We start from the raw sequence: 15330 nt of genomic DNA, 5'->3' as shown, positions 1-15330 counted from the left end.
AACATATTCTTACATCAGCATTTCACCCAGAAGGGAACCCTGTAGAAAGGATTTTTAGAGAGTTTGGTCAATTTATGAGAATACATTCACCTCGTAAACACACAAAGTGGATCGAATTTTTAGCACCCTTTGAGCAGATAGTAAACAACTTGCCTCATGCCTCAACAGGATACCCACCACAGGAATTATTATTAAACAAACCTGAACAGAACAAGTGGGCTATGCCCATTCCAAAGCTAACCGCATCCACAACACACACACCTTTGGAAGAGAAAGTAAGACAGGCATACACTACGTTGTGCAATAAAGCCAAGATCAGGAAAGAGAAGTATGACAAATATGTTACAAATACACAAACCTATCAGGTTGATGACCTTGTTCTTTTGCGTTCACATCCCAAGTCTACAAAGTTAAAACAACTGAACAGAAAATGGCAGCTATTATATTCAGGTCCTTTCAGAATAGCAAGCATACCTCACCCAGGTTGTTACTCCCTAGAATACCCGTTATCTCACAAGCCGAGGGGGCTGCATCCCCACAGACATTTGAAACCCTTTGTGCACTAAAACAACATAATATAATGATAACTAAGTTGAACATGAGCAAGTTGCTGTGAAAACGAGATCATAAATATTTGTATTGAATACACGAACATTAAGTTATACAGCCTAAGAACACAAACATTCATTTATGGAAATTATATACTGCAGTTACACTTGTACACATAATTATGAAGAGAAGGTAAACCCAGGTGAGTACACTTACTAAATGAGAAAAGATATTCATATAGGAATGAGACCTACGCAGGTTACATTGGTTGTTAATTGTAAATTATAAGGTGAATCAACAACTAGTTAGTTATTTCAAGGCACTACAATGAGAGGAAATAATAGCTATTGAGATCAGTAATGACATAGGTATGTAGCAGAATGAATGAGGACGTAAGAATGAATGATCAGTATGAATGAGTTAATATTTAGGTTAATATAAGAAGGTAAGTTACTGTGAAGTAGTTGATGGAGACAAGAGATTATTTGAGGAAGATGATATTGGAGTTTTATGAGAATGGAAGTGCCAAATGGCCCCACGTATGTGTTATATTAATGTTTCATGAGGAATATGTTTAATATATAAGGATATATATATACACTCCTGGAAATGGAAAAAAGAACACATTGACAGACCCACCATACTTGCTCCGGACACTGCGAGAGGGCTGTACAAGCAATGATCACACGCACGGCACAGCGGACACTCCAGGAACCGCGGTGTTGGCCGTCGAATGGCGCTAGCTGCGCAGCATTTGTGCACCGCCGCCGTCAGTGTCAGCCAGTTTGCCGTGGCATACGGAGCTCCATCGCAGTCTTTAACACCGGTAGCATGCCGCGACAGCGTGGACGTGAACCGTATGTGCAGTTGACGGACTTTGAGCGAGGGCGTATAGTGGGCATGCGGGAGGCCGGGTGGACGTACCGCCGAATTGCTCAACACGTGGGGCGTGAGGTCTCCACAGTACATCGATGTTGTCGCCAGTGGTCGGCGGAAGGTGCACGTGCCCGTCGACCTGGGACCGGACCGCAGCGACGCACGGATGCACGCCAAGATTGTAGGATCCTACGCAGTGCCTTAGGGGACCGCACCGCCACTTCCCAGCAAATTAGGGACACTGTTGCTCCTGGGGTATCGGCGAGGACCATTCGCAACCGCCTCCATGAAGCTGGGCTACGGTCCCGCACACCGTTAGGCCGTCTTCCGCTCACGCCCCAACATCGTGCAGCCCGCCTCCAGTGGTGTCGCGACAGGCGTGAATGGAGGGACGAATGGAGACGTGTCGTCTTCAGCGATGAGAGTCGCTTCTGCCTTGGTGCCAATGATGGTCGTATGCGTGTTTGGCACCGTGCAGGTGAGCGCCACAATCAGGACTGCATACGACCGAGGCACACAGGGCCTACACCCGGCATCATGGTGTGGGGATCGATCTCCTACACTGGCCGTACACCACTGGTGATCGTCGAGGGGACACTGAATAGTGCTCGGTACATCCAAACCGTCATCGAACCCATCGTTCTACCATTCCTAGACCGGCAAGGGAACTTGCTGTTCCAACAGGACAATGCACGTCCGCATGTATCCCGTGCCACCCAACGTGCTCTAGAAGGTGTAAGTCAACTACCCTGGCCAGCAAGATCTCCGAATCTGTCCCCCATTGAGCATGTTTGGGACTGGATGAAGCGTCGTCTCACGCGGTCTGCACGTCCAGCACGAACGCTGGTCCAACTGAGGCGCCAGGTGGAAATGGCATGGCAAGCCGTTCCACAGGACTACATCCAGCATCTCTACGATCGTCTCCATGGGAGAATAGCAGCCTGCATTGCTGCGAAAGGTGGATATACACAGTACTAGTGCCGACATTGTGCATGCTCTGTTGCCTGTGTCTATGTGCCTGTGGTTCTGTCAGTGTGATCATGTGATGTATCTGACCCCAGGAATGTGTCAATAAAGTTTCCCCTTCCTGGGACAATGAATTCACGGTGTTCTTATTTCAATTTCCAGGAGTGTATATTATGATGAATATGTGAGTAAGGAATGAGTGAGAATGTTTTGGTAATATTGTGCTACATAGAGAAGTGAGTAAACAGTCTACATCTTTAAGATTACGTAAGAATTTCAGTTTGAAAGAAAACATTGGTGATAAGTTAGAACACGTGAGTACAAGACGTTAAATGTGAATCTATTTACAGTGCCCTTGAAAATGAACGAATGCAAGAAAAGCAGAGTGAACATAATGATGATTACAGCTGTGGAAAGAAGTGTAATAAGAATGTAACTTGGAAACACGTTAGCCTTAATTTATTTCAGAAGTGTAACTCAGTAAGCTTCCGTTAAGTTTTGTTAAGCCATAGTGTGGAAGAAAACATTTATAGTTCGTGTTCAGACAGGAGAGTGATATTTTAAGGAACTTAAGTTGAAATATAGTTTTTACACAGCCCTCATGTGAATACATTTGTATAGAAAAATTTTTTTTACACAAGACAGAAAACCCTGAGGAAGCAAAAGATAGAGTTATTAAGGCCGTTTTGCGATTCGTACAACACCTCCACCTTTTCAGGCAATGCAAGGTAAGTAAAAAGGAGCAGTGGCCACCCGTGCAGCAGACATCGAGCAACGGACACTGAGAAAGAGACGTTTTACTGTCAATTATAATACTATGTTCTTTATTTATGTTTTATACAAAGAAATGATATATATATATATATATATATACCACATACATGATGTTTAACCTTCACTAAAGTAGAAGAAAGTTCATGGTTGAACTCTTGAGAGGAAATTTGGTATGTTATTATATAATACACATTATGAGAGAGACAATCTCTGAGAGATATATTTTCCATTTGTATAGACGGTATCCACAAGAAGTGGACATATTGAGGAAGTACTGAGCAGATATGTGATTTACTCATGCAAGGATTTGTTAAGGTATAATACACTTAGTCATACGAACAGTCAGAACACAAACAGAGAATCTGTCATGACGTTACACTACACAGACTTGACGTAAGGACACTTACATTTACCTATGATTTGGTAAATTGTAAGCACCTCCTTTCATACACCCCTTGAAGGCGATGCAAACGTTATAATGTATTGTGTTCTCTTTTTATGTATTAGCTGTAGGATTTGGTAGTTTATAGGTAGTGAATAGTTTCTTCCAGTCTATCTTTCTTTCTTTCTCCATTATCCTACCACCTCCTGCAGCTGGGTATTGTTTGTTTATGGAATGTGAGAATATATTGTGTGACAATAAACTTTCAGGTATGAATTAAAAGAAATGAAGAAAATTGAGAATGGCATTACAAGCCTGGTCAACCACTAGCCAAGATATGGAATAAAAAAAAAAGGAGATAAATAATAAATGAAGGAAAGCCCGTGCTTTTAAATATTAAGTCTTATATCCCTTGGTACGCCAAAACCTGAATAATAAAAAAAATTAATACCCCAGTAAAAGAAAGCCAATGGGACTTAGTATAATTTTTTAGTGTAAATATTTCACATGCAGATTCTTGTAAATTTATATGTATTTGTATATGTATTAAAACTTTGCATATTGTCAACATATTTTGAAATGTGACCACGAAATGTAAGCTTTCAGAATTAACGATGTAAACATGCTTGGACAAAGTGAACTTAAAATGTAAATATGGCAAAAAAGTGTTGCAAACTGTGTTAAACTGTGAACGTTATAAACGACGAATTTTGTGTTGTTTGTGAAACTTATGGTGCATAAACCAAATAACTGTTTGTAAATCGATATAAAGTGTAATTTACTTCGACGATAACGAGGATTTTCACACTGCAAATGAACGTTTGTTGACAAGTGTAAACAATGTGGTGAAACACCTACCTTTGCGAACATTGACGCCGTTGTTCCTGGCCGGCCTTCAGATGCTTTGGAGACAATAAACTCAGCACCTGTCGTAGGCGATGTGGAGGCTAAAAACTACATCGACCATATATGCCTCGGGAACAATAGTCATGAAAACGCACAAGGACCTGGAGTGTTGTGTCGTAACAGAAGACATGGACGTTGCTTCAGATCACGCACACGCTCAATCTTATGGTGTCACCGGACTTAACACGCCATTTATGCTGGAATAACAACTTGTAATGAATACTTTGTGAAAGTGAATACTGTTCAAGACTGTCATAACACAGCGATTTTGAAACTACCGCACGCGAAATTCAGTGATGCTACTGCGCGTGCGCAAAGACTACGTGCTGCCAGAGATGCATTGGGAAACCAACGCTGGGAGCACACAACATTAACTGCGTTGGCGAGCAGCTTTTTTAACAAACTGTATGTAAATATATTTATTAATTGTGTACAAAGGATCCAAACTGTAATAATTGTATTTAGTATATAGGTTTAGAAAGTAAGTGGATGCACGTGGCCTTTCCAATGAAAATATGCATATATTGACTTTTAGGTTTGCTAGCCTGCCACGCTAAATGTTTTAGCGTGACAGTCGAGGGGGCGATGTAGCGGGACTTTGAATTTCGCCGCGCTACGCTCGTTCCCTCGCATAAAAAATATCCCGTCGCAGCGGTATGAGCGCTCGACGGCATAGAAAATACCAAAATTGTAACCTTTTTTGTTTTTATTCCGTTTCAATTGTCTCTTGATAGCAGTAGCTTAAGGCAGACGTGAGCTGATTACGACGAAAAAACTTATTAATGGGTAGACATTGTGGAAGTTGTGAGAAATTCGGAGGATGGAGAGAAGCAACTAAAATAAATTGCATTTAATAGCAAGACGGTTTTGTGCACATTATAAATTCCTGGACAATGAAACTTACTGCAAGATTTCGGAGCCGACTTTTCACCTAGAAATGAAGGAGACGCCGCAAGAAAGAAGACAAGTTAACCTGGTAAAGGATGATTTATCTGCGCCACTTCCCCCTGTCAGTTACATTCTGTTATTCTCTGTTCCTTTTAAAAAATTTTGTAGTGGAAATTGGTTTAAGTTTTGCTCAAAAACGCCACAAGGACCACCCCAACAATAGCTTTTCCGAATAACGAAGTCCGATAGCTTTTCTATAATACGAAGTCCGATCTGCATTCTTTTCATTTTTTTCCCTTTTTCACGGTCTCTCTTCTCCACATTTATCCTTTTTTATTAAACACTACAACGTCCACTGTTCAAAGTGCCGTCAATGCGAACAAGAGGTGACCGCGACGTGTAACCAATGGCACCCCATACCATCACGCAGGGTGATACACCAGTATGGCCATGCCGAATACACGCTTCCAATGTGCGTTCACCGCGATGTCGCCAAACACGGATGCGACCATGATGATGCTCTAAACAGAACCTGGATTCATTCGAAAAAATGACGTTTTGCCATTCGTGCACCCAGGTTCGTCGTTGAGTGCACCATCGCAGCCGCTCCTGTATGTGATGCAGCGTCAAGGGTAACTGCAGACACGGTCTCCGAGCTGACAGTCCTTGCTACTGCAAACGTTGTCGAACTGTTCGTTGTCTTGCAAACGTCCCCATCCGTTGACTCAGGGATCGAGACGTGGCTGCACGATCCGTTACAGCCATGCGGATAAGATGCCTGTCATCTCGACTGCTAGTGATATGAGGCCGTTGGGATCCAGCACGGCGTTCCGTATTACCCTCCTGAACCCACCGATTCCATATTCTGCTAACAGTCATTGGATCTCGACCAACGCCAGCAGCAATGTGGCGATACGATAAACCGCAATCGCGATAGGCTACAATCCGACCTTTATCAAAGTCGGAAACGTGATGGTACGCATTTCTCCTCCTTACACGAGGCATCACAACACTGTTTCACCCGGCAACGCCCGTCAAGTGCTGTTCCTGTATGAGAAATCGGTTGGAAACTTTCCCCATGTCAGCATGTTGTAGGTGTCGCCACCGGTGCCAACCTTGTGTGAATGCTCTGAAAAGCTAATCATTTGCATAACACAGCATCTTCTTCCTGTCGGTAAATTTCGCGCCTGTAGCACGTCATCGTCGTGGTGTATCAATTTTAATGGCCAGTAGTGTACTTGAATAAATACGAAGTTTCGAAAATGGGTCCATCATTTAGAATAACCCTGTATTTACGATGGGCAACCGATATTTTTATAAGCCCGTACGTCGATGTCTTTTGCGCCTATATATCGATACTTCTCAATATATCGACACCGCTTAATGATACCTTTAATATCTGTATATCGTATTCGCAATATTTTTAAAAATATCAGCAGTCCTAGTACACACGTGTCTTTTGCCTTCGGTAATTGAGAGGCTGGCGGTATTGGATGTTGCAGGCAGCCAGTACGGGGAGCGCTGCCGCTTCGACGAGGACTGCGGCTACCACGACGAGGTGCTGGTGTGCTCGCGCGCAGACTCCAGGACCTGCCGCTGCCCCAGGGGCCTCGTCTGGGACGACCACTCGCGCAAGTGCTACGCCGTCGGCGACACCTACGGTAACTCGCGCTGTCTAATGGTTCCAGTTCTTTCTACGTTAACCACGCACTTCCTCTACGACTTTATTTCAACACCTGCCTCGAAAGAGTGAGAATTACTGTTAATTATGAGGCACCCGCATCGTTTTAAGGAAGCGTTCTTATGCAGCTTTTAAATATTTTTAAAAACCATGATTAAGCAAAACACGTGCACGTCAAGGTATAAAAACTAGCAGTTTCTGTCAAACAACAGATCATCCGTAGGTATAAAAAAAGATATGAGCTAGAGAACATGCGTTCACTGATAATAATTCTACATCTATGTCATACTCCGCAAGCTATCTAATTATGTGTGGTGGAGGGCACTTTTCGTACCACTAACTGAGCCACCCAACCCTGTTCCAATCGCGAATAGCGCGTGGAAATTATTATTGTAGATAATCTGATATGGCGAAGAAATTAAATCTTTGAGGTTCGCCGATGACATTGTAATTCTGTCAGAGACGGCAAAGGACCTGGAAGAGCAGCTGAACAGAATGGACAGTGACTTGAAAGGAGGGTATAAGATGACCATCAACAAAAGCAAAACGAGGATAATGGAATGTAGTTGAGTTAACTCGGGTGATGCTGAGGGAATTAGATTAGCGAATGAGAAACTCAAAGTAGTAAAGGAGTTTTGCTATTTGGGGAGCAAAATAACTGATGATGGTCGAAGTAGAGAGGATATAAAATGTAGACTGGCAAAGCCAAAGAAAGCGTTTCTGAAGAAGATAAATTTGTTAACATCGAGTATAGATTTAAGTATCGGGAAGTCTTTTCTGAAAGTATTTGTATGGAGTGTAGCCATGTATGGAAGTGAAACATGGACGATAAATAGTTTGGACAAGAAGAGAATATAAGCTTTCGAAATGTGGTGCTGCAGAAGGATGCTGAAGATAAGGTGGCTAGATCACATAAGTAATGAGGAGGTATTGAATAGAATTGGGGAGAAGAGAAATTTGTGGCACAAATTGACTAGAAGAAGGGATCGATTGGTAGGCCATGTTCTGAGGCATCAAGGGATCACCAATTTAGTATTGTAGGGCAGCGCGGAGGGTAAAAATCGTAGAGGGAGACCAAGAGATGAATACACTAAACAGATTCAGAAGGATGTAGGTTGCAGTAGGTACTGGGAGATGATGAAGCTTGCACAGGATAGAGTAGCATAGAGAGCTGCATCAAACCAGTCTCTGGACTGAAGACCACAACAACAACAATCTGATATGATCCATTGTAAATGGTTTTTCAAACACTGCGACTGTGAAAACAATAAGTTTGTTTATAAATAATTCTTCTGCTACCAGTCACGATTTTCTTTATTTACTTTTCACACGACGCGTTTCAGAAAATGATTCCCATTTTCAAGTGAATGTTTTGTGTGTATCATGCCATTTCTGTGTGATGTTGTCGATGTGTAAGAGTCTGCTTATTTCGTTGACTTTACTGCAATTAACAAACACGCGATTTTTTAGTTGGTTATCGATCTTTTTGTGAAGTCAACTAAATAAAGCAGAATCTCACAGATCGACAACATCACATAGAAATGGCATAATACACACAAAAAATGCATTTGAAAATGTGAATCATTTCCCGAAACGCGTCGTGTGAAATGTAAATAAAAAAATCGTGACTAGTAGCAGAAGAATTATTTGTAAAGAAACCTATTATTATCAACAAGCCTCTTTATTGGCTTAATTTCTCGTATTTTCTCCTCGTGGTCATTGTGTGAGACGTATGTGGGGGAAGCAATATGTTGTCTGACTTCTCCCGGAAAGTGCTCTCTCGAAATAATTTGCGCCTAGATCAACGCTGTACGTTCACTGCATTAAAATTATAGAATTCGACCAGACTAAAGTGGCTCGTTCTCTTCAGTGAGTACCTGCCACTTCAGTCTGGCCTTGCGCTCCGCCATGCGAACTCAGTAGCAGGTAAAAAGTATCCGGACACCCATTAGCGGACGTAATATGGGGCAACTCCACCCTTCGCCCCTACGATAGCTTGAATTCTGATGGAGATATTTTCAGTAAGGTGTCTTGAATGTCTATGGAAGAATAGCAGCCTATTCCAACTCAAGAGACAAAAACAGGGAATGTAGTGATGTTGGACACTAGGAGCCTCGAGCGAAGTCGACGTTCTAACTCGTTCCGAAAGTGTTCCACTGGGTTCATGTCGGGACTCTGGGCAGGCATGTCTATTTCAGGAACGTTACTCTCCACAAACCATTGCCTCACAGATGTTGCTACGTGACTAGGGTTCATCGTCATGCTGATACAATGAGTCATCGTCTCCAAACTATTCCTCTACGGCACATAGTACAGAATGCTGTAAAATGTGTTAAAATCCTTGAATCGCGTTTGCCTCAGTAAAGTGCAGAGGAGGTGGCGTTCCGTGGTTAGAGAAATTTGTAAATTTGTGGTAAGATTTTATGGGACCAAACTGCTTAGGTCATCGGTCCCTAAGCTTACACACTACGTAAACTAACTTAAACTAACGTACGCTATGGATAACACACACACCCATGCCCGAGGGAGGACTCGAACCTCCGACGGGGGGAGCCGCGCGAACCGTGACAAGACGCCTGAGACCACACGGCTAGCCCTCGTTTAGAGCATGGTCCCCTTACTGCGCTTAAAAAACGTTAAACGCGATGGTTTGTGGAGAATAACATTCCTGAAATAGACTAGCCTGCCCAGCGTCCCTACCTGAACCCAGTGGAACACTTTCGGAACGAGTTGGAATGTCTACTTCGCTCGAGACTCCTAGCGTCCAACATCACTACCTTCTCTGTTTTTCTCTCTTAAGTAGGAATAGGCTGCTATTATATTAACTGCTACATTTAACAACTATTGTGCCAAATCAAGATTTTTGAAAAACATCATGAAAAAAATAAGCCATCCGCTATGGTGACGTGAACCGCTTGTGAGAAGCAATTGTAAGGGTGTTTTGCGTCTATTTTTTGGTAGTCAGGTATCCATATGCACAAGACAGGCAACTGACGTTAGATCCAGATGTTGCACCACGCTTGTATTGTATCCCCTGAGAGACACAGACTTTTTAAGTATATATGGTTCAAATGGTTCTGAGCACTATGGGACTTAACATCTGTCGTCATCAGTGCCCTAGAACTTAGAACTATTTAAACCTAACTAAACTAAGGACATCACACACATCCATGCCCGAGGCAGGATTCGAACCTGCGATCGTAGCAGTCGCGCGGTTCCGAACTGCGCGCCTAGAACCGCTGGACCACCGCGGCCGGCAAGTATATATGGTGGTCAACCAAAATACAATACCGTCGCCGTCGGCGACACCTACGGTAACTCGCGCTGTCTAATAGTTCAAGTTCTTTCTGCGTTAATCACACACTTCCTCTGCGTCTTTATTTCAACATCTGCCTTGAAAGAAAGATAATTACGCTTAATTATGAGGCACCTGCATTGTTGAAGTAGCTATCTGTGCTATGCTATGCTGTTCAAGTGTTTTCATCCCCACATAGGTAATGCAACTTATATCCAATTAAATCTATGTATTATAGTAAAGCCTTGGTCTCCCTCTACAATTTTGACATGTCAAACTTCTCTCTATAACCACTTTTTGATGCCTCTAGATGGAAAAGAGGAGCCGAGTTTTTCCCAAATAATGTCAGATGTAATTCAGAGTCTTCCAACAGTTTGGTGGACCCCACTGCTCTGTAGATTTCCTTCCCTACCACACACTTCCCTTTTTGGCACCCTCCCCTCTCCTCCTAGTGAGAAACTTCCTCCGTGTCTCTCATATGTGTAGCTGTTAAAGCTTGAGCATCGGAATTAGACGCTGCACTGCAAGAATTTAAAGCCCAGGGAGGATCGTTAGTAGATCGGTGTAGCGAGTGTTTATAGAGCTCTCCAGAATGCTGTTCGGACGCACTGTCGTCCATAGCCGATATTTCGGCGGTCAAACCTCGCACCATTCTCAAGGCAAACAACTGGTGAAACAGTTTGCTCCGGGAGGGCGGGTGGGTTTGCCTGTAATATGGGTCTCTACATGGTTCCGTTTCCGAGCGCTGTGTAAACATTTCATACACCAGAAAGAGCTCAAACTGTGCACTTCAGCGAGGATTTGCGAATGTCTGATAAATCACAAGATACAGTATTGTCACTAGCTGAACAAATGCTTTTCAGTGGCATTTTCCGAGTATCTGAACTTTCTTAATAACAGTGAAGCAAAACACAACACAGAACAACGCAAGCATGCTGTAGAACCCATACACAGCACACGTTGTTTATGTTCACACAAGCAAAGCCGGCAACTCTGGAGCCTCGACGTCAGAATCGGCAGCGATTGGTTCGCGTCCCACACATAGCGCCTCACACTTCTCGTTCTTTACTTATTAAACTGTTACATTGCCAGCTTGAAACGCATACGTCAAGCGCAAAGTTTCAGCAGCCTCGGTATAGGTATGTTACTGCTCGCTCAGAACTGGCAAATGCGACGTGACGCGATCGACGTGCATACAAGAGGTGTTGCGTAACGGATCAGTGCAAACTTTCATAGGGAAAAAAAAAGCCCTCATATAATGTAAATGCTCACTTCGCCCTTTTTCGTTGACTGTGCTGGTGTGATGCAAAAATACGGAGGGCTATTTTTTTTATTACATCTTCGTCTAAGGTCACACAAACGCTATCGTAATCGATTTCCAAGTGTGTGCCACTACTCTGGATGATGCATTTACCGTACAGCTGGGCCACTGCAGAGATATTTCTGCCTGATCCTGGTCTGAAGTCATTTGCTGGGGACAGTCAAACCGTGAAATCTAATCGCAGGTGAACACATGTACCACATTCTTAGCAATTCATGTTTCTAGTGGGGATACCTCTGGCCACCTGGTGTATCTGTCAATTATTGTGATATCGTACCAGTAGTTAAGTGTGGCTGGTAGTGGTCCTACCACGTCCAAGTTGACATGTGAGAATTGTGCCTCCAAAACTTCCAAACAGAGCTCGTACACGCCATGTTATTTTGCGTTTCTGGGAGAGAATACAAGCGTGAGTCCGTGTACGTTAGTCCTTCTGGATACTGGGGCACACAAAGTACTGTACCACTAGCGCATCCACAGAGCAGATTCCCGGATCGCTGTGGCTACGGTGAGAGTCGAAAAGTCCACATCGTAGGAGGCCGGAACATAGGGCCACAGCCGGCCTACCGACTCATCGCAGTGTATCGGCTTCTCAGTGCCTGGCAGTGGTAAGCGATGCTTGTGCAGGACCATCTTGCCTTCCTGCAGGTCCTTTAACTCATCATCATTTTGTGCTGCCACCAGCTCATCACAATGTTTACCACTGTAGATAAAGCGTCGGCAGTGACTTTACTCGAACTGTTTGCAAGTCGGAATTCTGTCGCAAATTGCGAAATAAAATCTAGTTGGTTGATTTGCACCGAAGGATTGGACTGTAATGTATGTTAACTGGGGACCTAGAAACGACGGAGAGGTTCTGTCCCCACTGCAGCCGCAGTGGTCCACAACCCCACGACGACTACAAAAATCCGCCGGGCGGATTCGTGCCGGGGATCAGGCGCTCCTTCCCACCCAGAAAGCAGTGCGTTAGACCGCACGGCCAACTGGGCAGGCACACTGAGGGATAGTTATTCCATAGCTGCAGAAACGTGAAAGTCGGCGGCTGATGGTCTGTACATGTAATAAAGGAATGTCTTTCCACCATGAACAGGAAGTGCCTAACTGTTTCACATACCGCAAAAAGTTCTGCGTAAAATAATGGGCAGTAGCACTGCTTCTCTTTCATCTTCTCAGAGAAAGAAAACCAAAACGTTGCCAGTACCTTTGTTACATTCTGCTTGATCACGCACAGAATGACGTGTCCGAGAAAATCCCTAGTGAGGCGCTAGCGACTGGAGGGTGGCTTGCGTGAGGCATGTCATGCAGGCTTCAATGTTGCTTGCAGTTCGTCAGTCCAAGTGACAGGAGTGGGACCACGCACTCTGGGGCCAGAGAGGACGTCGTGGAGTGGCGGTTGGGCGTCGGCAGCTCTGGGTAAAATATGGTGTTAAATGTTTATCATTCCCAGGTATCGACACACTTAGTGCACCTTTCTCGAACCTAGATAAGTTAGAAGTGTGGCGATGCACTCAGTTAGATTATAAGAATGGGCGACAGAAATCGGTAATTCCAGGAATCCAGAATGAAATTTTCACTCTGCAGCGGAGTGTGAGCTGATACGAAACTTCCTGGTAGATTAAAACTGTGTGCCCGACTGAGACTCGAACTTGGGACCTTTGCCTTTCGCGGGCAAGTGCTCTACCAACTGAGCTACCCAAGCACGACTCACACACACCCCATCCTCACTGATTTAATTCTGCCAGTCTCGGTACAGTACACAGTTTTAATCTGCCAGGAAGTTTCATATCAGCGGACACGCCACTGCAGAGTGAAAATTTCATTCTGGAAACATCCCCTTGGCTGTGCCTAAGCCATGTCTCCGCAATATCCTTTCTTCCACGAGTGCTAGTTCTGAAAGGTATGCAGGAGAGCTTCTGCAAAGTTTCGAAGGTAGGAGACGAGGTACCGGCGGAATTAAAGCTGTGAGGACGGGGTGTGAGTCGTGCTTGGGTAGCTCAGTTGGTAGAGCACTTGCCAGCAAAAGGCAAAGGTCCCAAGTTCGAGTCTCAATCCGGCACACAATTTTAATCTGCCAGGAAGTTTCAATCCCAGGAATGTTACTTTGTTAGCACCTAGGACGCATTTAGCCACATTTATGAGGATTCCAGTTACAAGTCCCAAAGCAGACTATGCGTAGATGTCTTTCATGTTCTTCTGACGATGACAGTGCCACCAAAATAGCAAAGCAGAATCCCAATCCCCGCAAAACTTAATCAACATAGTGCTGAAAAGTCTATACAGCACTCGTTAGGTCATAAGACATGTGTTGGAATTCAAATAGTAGAAAAGGTGTAGTTACTGCAGCTTCATGGATGTCCTTTGTTACATAGGTATTTGATTATAGGCTTTTACTAGGTCCAATGTTGAGAAAACGGTGTGCCACTACAGTTGACATACAGAATTTCCGATGTGCCGCACACGGTAACAGTCGGCAGTTGTCCAAGCGTTGAATCCTCCGTAGTTGCCACATGGGCGTCAGCTGTCTGTATTCTTTGGCACCAGATGAAGGGAAAAGTAGAATTGCTTTCTGATAGCCGGCCGCGGTGGTCTAGCGGTTCAGGCACTCAGTCCGGAACCGCGCGACTACTGCGGTCGCAGGTTCGAATCCTGCCTCGGGCATGGATGTGTGTGATGTCCTTAGGTTAGTTAGGTTTAAGTAGTTCTAAGTTCTAGGGGACTGATGACCACAGATGTTAAGTCCCATAGTGCTCAGAGCCTTTTTTTTTTTTTTTTTTTTTTTTGCTTTCTGATAGTCACGATGTGCCTGTTCGGATCACTGAGTCGAATTCTGCTTTTGCAGTTTTGCATTGCAGAATTTCTCGGGCGCCGACAGCTACAAGAAAACAGGGGAACTGGGTATGTTCGTTATGTGATGCACCGTCGAGAGGTGAAGCAATGTCAGTGACAGAAGCTCTTGTAGTAGACACACCAGTCGCCTGTGGCAGCGACGCGGCGACAAACTAGTTGCAGGTTGCCTATGTACGAACTTCCAGGGGCAACAAAAGTTTGAATATCAAAATTTCGCATAATTATTGACCGACTTTAAAAATTTAAACTGTTATCATTATCTTCTCGTCGAGAGGTACTCTTAATTTAAAAGTTTAATACAGTGAGGCAAGTATTACAGTTAAAATCGCGTGTTTTTCTAAATGCAGCGTAGCTGATGGCGCGCAGATTCCTACGCTTCATTCATCCAATATTTGAGAATGAAAGCACTTAGTGACTTTCAACAAACTTTACACATAATTTCAAACCTTTACCAAATTTATTCTCGTTGACACCATCCACAAAATGACGAAAGGAAAAAAAGTTTATCATTCACTACATTTTCGCTATTCATGCAGTAAAACTTATGCCTCGGTCATGACATTTTAATTTGTTAGTCGTTTACTGCTAACTCTACTCCCAATATACACTGATAAGACAAAACATTTTCACCACCCGCTTAATACCTTGTTTGTCCGCCTATGGAACGAAATGCATCACTGATTCTGCGTATCAGGGATTCAACAGTTTGTTGGTAGGTAGTGGAGGTACGTGACATTAGATGTCTATGGACATGTCGTGTAATTGCCGTAAATAACGGGCCGCTGATTTTCATGCTCGGTGACGGCCCCCTATAGTGACCCAGATGGGTTTCATAGGATTTACATCAG

General features: G+C 43.9%; 1 protein-coding gene across 1 annotated transcript in view; it reads left to right on the top strand.

The window, feature by feature from the left end:
- The window catches only part of LOC126259842 (uncharacterized), a 595122-nt gene that overhangs the window by 514257 nt on the left and 65535 nt on the right, over window positions 1–15330 (top strand). Inside the window, exon 3 of the mRNA XM_049956899.1 lies at window positions 6844–7002. Coding sequence (XP_049812856.1) covers window positions 6844–7002 — 159 coding nt within the window. The remainder of the gene's footprint in view (window positions 1–6843; window positions 7003–15330) is intronic.

The sequence above is a fragment of the Schistocerca nitens genome, chromosome 5 (genome assembly GCF_023898315.1).
Source record: "Schistocerca nitens isolate TAMUIC-IGC-003100 chromosome 5, iqSchNite1.1, whole genome shotgun sequence".
NCBI classification, from domain to species: Eukaryota; Metazoa; Arthropoda; class Insecta; order Orthoptera; family Acrididae; genus Schistocerca; species Schistocerca nitens.
The sequence above is the reverse complement of the archived record's forward strand: the minus strand, read 5'-3'. Positions and strand labels throughout refer to the sequence as shown.